This window comes from Podarcis erhardii (genome assembly GCF_964252035.2).
Source record: "Podarcis erhardii genome assembly, chromosome: 12".
Taxonomy (NCBI): domain Eukaryota; kingdom Metazoa; phylum Chordata; class Lepidosauria; order Squamata; family Lacertidae; genus Podarcis; species Podarcis erhardii.
In genome coordinates this window covers 17,577,338-17,587,777 of record NC_138513.1, presented here as the reverse complement: position 1 = coordinate 17,587,777, position 10,440 = coordinate 17,577,338, and the positions used below count along the sequence as shown (strand labels likewise).

The 10,440-nt window shown below is 45.7% G+C and overlaps 1 protein-coding gene across 1 annotated transcript; it reads right to left on the bottom strand.

Moving 5' to 3' along the window:
- Positions 1-433: 433 nt before the first annotated feature.
- Positions 434-9,114, bottom strand: LOC309325900 (uncharacterized protein). The gene is made up of 5 exons (XM_081834255.1): positions 9,107-9,114; positions 6,198-6,798; positions 4,517-5,055; positions 3,597-3,663; positions 434-2,245 (listed from the first exon to the last, which is right to left on the bottom strand). Exons 2-5 carry the CDS (start codon positions 6,784-6,786, stop codon positions 708-710), a joined length of 2,733 nt encoding a protein of 910 aa, XP_081690381.1. The 5' UTR covers positions 6,787-6,798; positions 9,107-9,114; the 3' UTR covers positions 434-707.
- Between the last annotated feature and the right edge of the window lie 1,326 nt (positions 9,115-10,440).

Sequence of the window (10,440 nt, the reverse complement as noted above, 5' to 3'; positions counted from 1 at the left end):
CTCTCTCTCTCTCTCTCTCTCTCTCTCTCTCTCTCTCTCTCTCCCTCCCTCCCTCCCCCTCTCTCGCCCTCCCCCCTCTCTCCCTCCCCCTCCCCCCTCTCTCTCCCTTCCCCCCTCTCTCTCCCTCTCCCCCAGCAGCACCGGAGCTTGCCTGGAGGGGAGGGGCTTTCCCTGCTCTTTGTTCCGTTTCAGCAAACACAGCAACGAAACAGAGCAGGGTGGGCAGTAAGACCCTGAGGCAGAATGCAGGAAAGCAGCAACTTCCTCTTTTCAGGTTTCGCTTCTCCGTGCAGCGTGCAGCGCCGCGATTTGATTTTTGCATGATTTTTCGGCTCCAGGGACCACACATTCGCTCTATAACACGCACAGACATTTCCCCTTCCTTTTTAGAAGAAAAAATCTGCGTGTTATAGAAGGAAAAATACGGTAGTCCTATTGAAAGTCAGCTGATTGGACTCCCTAGAAAAGTTCACCAACAGAGCAGAGGCTGCCAACAAACTGCCCTCTTGGTGTTCTCAGACTCCAGCTCCCATCAGCTCAGCCAACGATAAGGAACAATGGTTCCCCCTCTCTGTATTCTGCGTTTTGTCTAACCTGTTCTCTTAGCGAGTTCTGTGCCATTCAACTGCAGCTGGAGAAAGGAGAAAATGCCCAACATGGGCTTCCCAATCACCTTTCCCGATTCCTTCCATACTTTTTATTAACTGTCAGTTTCCTCCTGGGATAGATGAAACCCATAAAATGGACAAGCCGGTTCCATGCTGATGTGCAACGTGGTTGACCCTGCCACGCACACAGTCCAAAGAAACAGATATCATTGTACCATTACGAACTTCAAAGGAGGAGCGAAGCGCAACACTGGTCCAGATGCTTCCTTCTGGCATTTGCCCTCCAACCTGCTGTGCAATTGAATGAGGCTGCCCATGATCACCCAGGAGCTGATTTAGAGTCACCCGGAGCATGTTACACGAGTGGATCAGCTTTATTGAAAACACAACACTGGCGACTCCCCTTTCGGTAAAGACAAAGTATTTCTGAGCAAGTTGCCCAGTAGAAACCAGACGGATCTGCTTCTCAATGGAGGAAACCTGAGTGAAATCCAGTAATTTGTTTCTGACAGCTCCTGTGGGCAGCCCCTTAACGGAGACCGAGGCTGAGAGAGCAGTGGAAACTGCAGATGGGATCCAGATGAAGCTCAGCGTACTAATTCCAGAGCTGTCTCCAAAATAACGAATGTTGCATTGTGCTGGCGAAAGGATCTCAAAGCTAATCAGATCCCCGGCTTCAACTTTGGTGGCCCCGGAGGCAGATATCGACGTGTCTCGATAATTGACGCCAGACTTGTGCACAGTCATTAGTTCTACGTTAGTGCCATTTCGGTTGAGATAAGACACCAGGGAAAGCCCTTCGCGGATGCAGGTGGGGCCCATGGAGTACAAGGCTTGGTGCAAAACGAACTTCACCACACCCCTTTCCGTAAACTTGACGGCTCTACCATCATGGGACAAGGTTAGCATGTAAGGGTCGGAAAGGGAAACCAGTCTGAAAGTTGGCCGGTAGTTCGTTTGGTAGTGCATCGCAGTGGACAGTTGCGCAGTCATGGCCACCGCCCCCGTATCGTGGGATAACCAAAGCAAACTGAGGGGCGTGTTGAGGTCGTAAACGTTGAAGTCTTTACTTTGGTTGCAGAATTGATTGGGGCTCTTCAAAAACAGCCAGAGAGCTTGGCCTGGCTCTACCTCCGCCGCGCCGCTCACACTGATGCTCTGGAAGATTTTGCCTTCTGGCTGCTCAATGCGGACCGCGCTCAGCTCACAGCCTTCCTCCTCCTGGCTGCTGAATTTCAAGGCAAGCTGGAGGAAATTCCTGCAGTTGTGTTTCACGGCAAAATTGAAGTCGGCCCACATTAGGCCGTGCTGCTTGAAGACCAGGCAGTTCTCTTCCACCGTGACGATGTCCCACTCGTGCTCCCCCTTTATCTTCAAGGTAACGCCGGGATAAATTTGAGAAGCTCCAGAATTTGCCATGGGTAAAATGACGTTCGCAGTCCAGGACTCGGACAGCTTGTTCTCACTGGCTGTTGAGCAAACGGTGTCGCTGACAGTGGAGCAGGGGAGAACCACCGCCCTGTCTTCACACATGAAGCAAGCCTGGCACTCTTGCAGCTCTTTGTTAAAGAAATACTCTTCTCCGCACAATCCCAAGGCAGCTTCTTTTGCTGCAATTCCAAGGCATCGGAATCCTCCTGTCCACACACAGGGAAATACAGTTTCAGTCGCAGGCCCATGTTGCATTACTATGAGTCTAACATTATTATTATTATTATTATTATTATTATTATTATTATTATTATTATTTGCACTTATTAGTCATGCTGTTTTTTCTCTTTTACACAAAGTAACCTGAAGCAACTTACTATGTTTTCTGTTTTACAATTTAAGATACTCATTTTACATCCTTAAGTTATCAGTGACTTCCCTTCTTCTCTTTCAATGGTTCATTTTACATATAATCAATCCCTGCATATTTTACAGAAACATTTAGTATTCCATCATTGCATCCATCAGAACTTATTTGCACTGTTGAATTTATCTTGATGCTGCTAGCATTTTCAGCTGTACACAATTATTTCCCATATAATCCATAAATGTTTTCCAATCTTCTTTAAACGTATGTTCTCTCATTCTATATGTTAAGTCTGCGAGTTGTGCATATTCCGTCAACTTAAGTTGCCATTGGGACCTCGCTCGTTTTCCATTTGGGGGCTAACAAAACACAGGCCATAGTAGTAGCATACATAAATAACCTTTTTTGACACCCAAAGCAACAAACAACCAGTTGCTGGAAATATTTATATCCTGTCTGTCCATGCTCTTAAGGCACCATACACTAAAAACGTAATGTTGCAGAGGCAATATATACCCCAAGAGGGCTGTCTCTGATTTTAAAAACATTTATCCCCTTCTAAAACTGCTAGCACATTTACAAAGCTAAGCAGGGGCCAGCGTGGTTTCAAATTAGATGGGGGATCGCATTGCAGGGGGTTGGACTAGATGACCCAACTCTACCACTCTATGCTTCTGTGTTGATTAAATTGCATCCGTTTCTATTGAACTATTGCCATTACTTACATACAAATATAACTGATAGACCCAATTTTTAATTTGCATGCAATAATTCTGAAGCACGATGGTTGGAGCTGATGGGAGTCCAAAAATGAAAAATAAATAAATTAGAGGGTGTAGTGAGTGCTGTTGAAGTGGCTTGAAGGGGATGTTCAGGGAGTGGGATATATATGTAACTGAAAACTTGTGTATCATCAAACTAAATTGGGAGTGGCTCCCCAGTATATATTTCATGACTAAGTATGGCTGCCACTAAATATTTTGCAATAATTCTATAAATGCAGCACTTGTAAAGAGATCATATTGAATTGAAATAATGCATTGCTACATAAGTGATCTTTTTCCCCTAACAAAGAGTCCTAAAAGCTCTTACTCTTCAACCCAACTCCACAATTTCTACTTGAAACTGCACCATGAGGGAACATTCCTGCCTTCATGAATGGCTTCATTCACAGAAATGCAGCAACTTACCTGGAGTGTTCAGGCACTTTATCCTTTCTCCACAGATGTTTGGTGATTCAATGCACTCATCTCTATCCTAGGAGTAACAGATAACAGAGTCAAGTTCAAACACGTAGCATTGCTCTGGGGCATCGTGCTGCTTGGAGCACGGCCAGTATGGCCAGGTCAGGGTCCATTGACCAAGGAGGGAGACCCAACGCAGGACACTTTGCCCAGGGGCCCATCAAACTTGGATCTGGACCTGATTGTAGAGGTTTACGGAAGTGAGATATAAATTGTGTGAAGGACCATAGCTCAGTGGTAGAGCAGCTATCTGCCTTGCATGCAGAAGGTTACAGATTCAATCCCTAATGGCATCTCAAAGTAGAACTGGAAATAATCCTGCCTGAAAACCAGGAAAGCTGCTGCTAATTGGTGTGGACAATATGGAGCTAAATGGACTCAGCGTAAGGCAACTTTCTATGTTAAATGTGTAATTTGTGCTGGAGCATACAGGCAAAAGTTAAAAGTGCTAAGACTACAGACATAATAAAAGTTGTTTGCACAAAGAATAATGCAACGAAACCCAAAGTATATAATACTGAAACATGGGTACAGTGGTACCTCAGGTTACAAACACCTCGGGTTACAAACACTTTGGGTTACAGACTCCGCTAACCCGGAAGTAGTACCTCAGGTTAAGAACTTTACCTCAGGATGAGAACAGAAATCGTGTGGCGGCAGTGGGAGGCCCCATTAGCTAATGTGGTACCTCAGGTTAAGAACGGTTTCAGGTTAAGAACGGACCTCTGGAAGGAATTAAGTTCGTAACCAGAGGTACCACAGTATTTGTACTTTAATTTTAGTTGGTCTGTCTGTGACCTTTCAGTGGGGCTGTTCCTTTTTGGGGGAAAGATACCATTGACATTCTGAGCACAATGATCTTTCACCTGGCATATCCGATCAGCATTTGTAGAGCACTCAGACAGCTGGAAAAAGCCAGCAGGGCATAAGGTGCATTTTTCACACTGCGAGGGTGTCTTTTGGAAATTACAAAATTCGTCACTTTCACAAAGGCCACAGTCCATTAAAGGTTCCCCAACATCAATCACTTTGGCATCGACTTCTACTTTATGCATGGAGTAGGACTTCTGGAGATGGTTTCTGACTTGGTTCTGAAGGCCTTGGAGATTGGCTTCAAAATAATGTTGAATATCCTCTTGCAAACTCTGAAACGACATTTGCTTCACCGTGTCAAAAAGCATGCCATACTGGACCTTGATCAGATCCATTTGTTCATACATTTTCCTGTGTTGCTCTACGATTTCCCGCTGCTGAGCCACCAACATGCTCTGCTGCTCTGCAAGTTTTTGCTGTAAATCCACAATCACCGCCTGCTGGCTTTTTAGCAAGTCGACAAATTTCTCTTGTCCTTTCGTAAGCTGAAGCTGCAGCACAAGCGCATCCTCAGATGGAACCTCATTTTCCCCTAGAATACAAACAACCTGGCATTAAAACATAAATCCTTGGTGGTATTTCTCAAAACATCATCAAGCGAGGTCACCAGAATGTGTGACAGGACTTGCTGAAGCATTCAGCTAGGTGCAAGCAAATAGCATTCAAGGGCAGAAATAAAGCAAAGCTCTGTGTGTGTGTGTGTGTGTGTGTGTGTGTGTGTGTGTGTAATCCATATGGGGAAATGTCCTACCATTAAACCAAGATGATGTACCATATTTTTGATACCCAGAAGTCTTCATCAGGCACTATTTGCCGTATGAAGAATTCAGAATATTGGCCTTAGAATGTTGTTGTGCTATATTATTTGTTGCAGGTTAAGTCCAGCCTTGCACCCAGAATAAGCACACAACATCCTTGGGCAGGTGACAGAGCTTCAGGGCCTGGCTCCACCAGAGTGCTCAGCCTCCTTCAGAGGATGCAATGTCACCAGTTTGTGCGGTGTTGGGAAACGTGTGAGATGTCACGCAATGCATGTCAGAGACGCGCGCTGTGCGACGGTCACCCTCAGTCTTGGGGGCAACCTGACGCCTCTGTAGATGCCTGTGGGAAACCCACAAATGGGATTCGAGTGCAACAGCACTCTCCCCTCCTGTGGTTTCTTGCCACTGGTATTCTGAAGAATTACTACGGAAGCAGAGCATAGTCATCTTGTCTAGCAGTCATTGAAACATGGGGAAGGTGATCAGAAACACAGAACTAAACTGTGTGTGTGTGTTTAATAAATTTTCTGTTTTACCATTTAGAATACTCATTTAAACATCCTTAAAATATCAATGACTTCCCTTCTTCATTTTGCATATCATAAGTCTCTGCATATTTTACATAAACTAAACCATTCAGTACTCCATTATTACATCCATCCAAACTTATTTACACTGTTGAATTTATTTTAATGCTGCCAACATTTTCAAGTGTACACAAGTCCCCCCATATATTCAATAAACATTTTCCAGTCTTCTATATACACATGTTCTTCTTGTTCTCTTATTCTTATGACTTATGTTAAGTCCGCATGCTGCACATATTCCATCAGCTTAAGTTGCCATTCCTCTTTAGTTGGAACCTCGCTCGTTTTCCATTTTAGAACTGGCCTAGTTTAGACACCACACCTACCTGGTTTGACATCACAGGTCAGCTGAACGCCCAGGGCAGCACCGCCTAGTTCTGAAGCTGTGTAGGCAAGGTCTTCTCCAATGAACTGGGCTGCCCTCTCAGCTGCTCTGACCAAGGTGGGTTCATGGCAACCTTCCCCCTGGTTTGGAGGGCATGGGATGGTCTGGGTAGCTGGCCTGGACTTCTGGCGAATGTGCAGAGGCAGCCTGCACTCAATGCCTTTGCAGTCCCGGACAGTGCCATTGGGAGCGCCAGCACTGCAGTCTCCTCCTCCAGAGCAACTCTCTTCTGCGCCCCTCGTGGCGGCCAAGGCAGCATGTCCCAGGCTGCTGCCCCCTAGAGGCTGTTGCAGCTGCCCTTGCACAGGTGTGGTGGAGTGGGCAAAGGCACGAGAAGGGTGCCTTGCCCTTCCTGAGCAGTGGGGGCCCTGGCAGTGTTGTCTGCTGGGCTGATGTTCGCTGTCACTGCTCCTGCTGCACGGGGGGCTGCGGCAGTGCGCAGCGCTGATGCATCCTCTTTCGCCAGCCAGAAGCCACAGGCAAACCCCTAGCCAGCAACAGAAAGCCCAATGGAGCTGTCTTGCCAGCATCTCCAGCGTCACCTGCAAGAGAAAGAGAGCTTGGCAGTGCCTGGGGCAAGGAAAGAGAGACCAAGTCTGTGCTTTTAGGGCATTGGCATACAGGTCCAATTTGCAGGTAGCACTCTGCCTTAATATGAACCAGCAAGTGAGATCTTCACTTCCTGGAGTGAAGATCTCCAGTACTGAGCCCCTTACTCAGTCTGACTGCTGCAAGTCTACTCGGGTCTAAGCCATGATTTGGTTTAGCTTTATATTCAAACTCAGGCTTACGTTCATCTCCCCCAGAAAAACCACAGGTGGTAAATGAAAAGCAAACCCTGGTTATAACTTTTGGTGTTCCCCCAAAGCAATACAAACCTCAATCATGGAAGCAGCAGGAACTGCTGAGGAATACAGCAGCTATGAACCTGCATGTTTGCTCATTCATGCTAAGGCATATTTTCGTTTAGCATGACATGCATATTGGATCAAAGAAAGAAAACAACAGCTTTTAAAAAAGACGCTGTCTGTTAGAAACTAGAAAGCAGTGGTGTGTTAAGACAGAATTCTTGGTCTGGATGGACCAAGTGCAAATCCCAGTGGGACAGGCAACCAATGTTATCTCTACGACCTCTCAGGATTATTGCAAAGGCCCATGGGAAAAATGGTAGACGTCACTGTGTCATAGTGGTTAGAGGGCCTTATGCCACACCAGCAGTGATGTCACAGGGTCACTGTCCAACTGAAGTGTGTGTCTAGAACAACTGCTGTTCCTACCCCACCCCAAGATGCGACAGCTGTGCTTTCTAGGGGCAAAACAACCATTTCTTCTGCCCTAGCAGTGATTTCTGAAACAACATTAATTAGGCTGATGAGCAGAGGCTGGCCAATGTTTACAGATGCCCTAAAACAAAATCCAGATTCTTAGAATAGAGGAAGGGATATTGGACATACCATATTGAGGAGAGAAATATCCATAAACAATACTGATATTAAAAACGGAGAACAACAACAAAACAGCAAAGCATAAAATGTTAGGAAAGCCATTGTTGTTAGTGGAAAAGGGTCCAGATAGGAACATAGGAGGCTGCCTTATACGGAGTCAGACCATTGGTCTATACCGTCAACACTAACTGACAGCATCTCCGCATTGTTTCAGCCTGGAGAACACTGGGAATTGAACCCAGAACCTTCAGCATGCAAGTCAGATGCTCTACCACTGAGCTATGGTTTTTCCCCTAACGATTACGTCCGCAATTGCAACTGACAAACTTTCTTAGAGAGGGAGCTCCACAGAAGGGTGCCACCACAGAGAAGGCCCTCAAAATCCTAACAGGAAAATCCAGAAAAGGACCTTACTCCAGGTGAGCTCCCTGTCCCTTCAGGTGCTACTGTACTCAGCTCCTATCAGCCCCAGGCATCATGGCTAATGTGGTCAGGGATGATGGGAGCTGCAATTCAACAGGTTCCGTATCCCTGCCTTAGTGGATTTCACTAACAACAATCAGGTTTGGATGGAAGAAGACAGCCTTTTAAATCTTGATCCTGGAACTGAATTAGTTTTAAAGATGAGAAGCAGCACCTCTGTGCACAGAAGCAAACTGTTGATCAATTGACAGTATTCCAATATATCCCTTCTAAGAGGCTCGATCCTCTCTTCTGGTGTTAAGGTGGGGCAGAGCTGGGGGGGGGGGGGACGGAATCAAACATACATTTTAGTCCGTGAATGTTTTAAATTTGCATTACAGGCAGAGTGAAACATAAAACCTAAAGGAAGTCTTGCAAATGTCGAAACAAAATCAACAACCACAGCAGCGAAGGAACTTCCTCCCAGCCAACCAACCGCATCCTAAACATGTTCCTTGGATGTTAAGCCCCACTGATTACTGCAGGCCTCACATTCCTATACTTAGTAGGATATCACACTATTCTATTCATCTGCCTTAGAAAAACATAAAAGATCAGATGCAGCAGATCTGAGAACAGCCCATCTGCAAGAAGAATTCTAGTTAGGTTTTAATACTAAGCAATGTGGGTTTTTTTATTGTTGTTATTTTTATTATATTATCCTAACTACCTGTCCCACCAACCTTTCAAGAAAGCTCCAAAAGGGTTCGCTTGGCACAACTTCGTTGAATTCAGGGAAAATAACTTTATTCTGGCAGATCTATCCCCATCCAGAGAAGCAAAGCTGCAGTAAAAGTCTTTCTCCTTACAATATAGATACCCCCCATACCCTGGCTGGGTACATTCGCCTATGAACTTTTAACTGACTGTTAAAACACGCTTAAAAAAAAAAAAAAAAAGAGCATGATCCAACCAGTCTTACGGGAGGAAATGAGCTACTTACCTTAAAAATAAAAATAAAAAAGAGGAGCAGATGGAGCCGAAACCAGTAGCTTTGGGGAGACCCAATGTTCTTCTCTTTTGGATCTGGACTGAGATGAATCAATGATCGCCTGAAGAAGGCAAAGTTTGTTTTGCCTCCACGGCGGGAAACTGACCTGCTCCTCAGAAACCCTGGAAGGGAATGTTAAAGTGTAACATTTCTTTTAGGCGTCATTAGCATCGGGTTTCCCAGGACCCTCCCTTTAACTCTTTAAATCCCGCGCTGCCGCAGAGGCAGGAAAAGGTTCAAGGAGGAGGAGGCTCCTCCGCCGTTCAGAGGTGAGTTGCGATTGATTTAGTCTCCCTGGTTACAGCAGCTTCAGGGGGAGGAGGAGGCGGCAGAGCAACACTGGGAATCTGGTTACGGAATTAACTGGGGAGCGCGCAGGTCTTGACTGCAGGGAGAGGGCGAAGAACCGCGTTTGGGCGAAGATGAAAGGCTCCTCCTGTCACCCACGAGTCAAAACAAAAAGTGACGCCAGTATTAGCGTCAAAGCCAATCAGCATCAGGAAGGGTCTCAGCCCGCCTGGGCCGGCCACTCTGACCCCTGTCTAACAATATGTGCAACCAGTGCTGAATTTACGTATTGGCTAAACAAGTTATAACTTATGGGCCCCACTCTCTTGGGGGCCCCCCAAAAAAATTAAAAAGGAAAAAAACCTGGATGTACATTTCCAAAATATAAGATAAAAAGCAAATAAAATAAAACCTACATACAGCAACAGTGTGGCTAGCTGTGGGAAAGAATCTTCCCGGAGGTTCACAGTAATGAGCCCTGCCTGCTAGCCTGCTCCCTGGTTTGCTCATTTCCATATATAGGGTACCTACATTCTGCATGGACTGGTTGGTTTGCTCATTTCCATATATAGGGTGCCTACATTCTGCATGGTCTGGTTGCACAGCAACATGTGCAAATGGCTTTAGATACCTATTAGCTCCATAAATTACCATATAGCATATATTCAACACCGAAAACAGCGACAATTTGTTGTTGACAAAGGACAGCTGGACATTGAAATGGCCCCATTACCTTCAGTAGCTTAGGGCCTCATCAAACCTAAATCTGGCCCTGCGTGCAATGTTGCTCTGCAAGTTAAAGAACCCAGATTTAGCCATTGGTTTCTCCCTCTGAGACAGGGTTGAGAACCTGTGGCCTTCCAGAGGCAATTGGGACTTGTCCACAGTTGCGCATTATTTGGCTGTTAAGCCACTTCCTTCGGTTTAAAAGAGAAGTCCACACACACACATAATAGGAATCTATATATCAGGAACCACTTTGGATTTTTCTGTTCCCA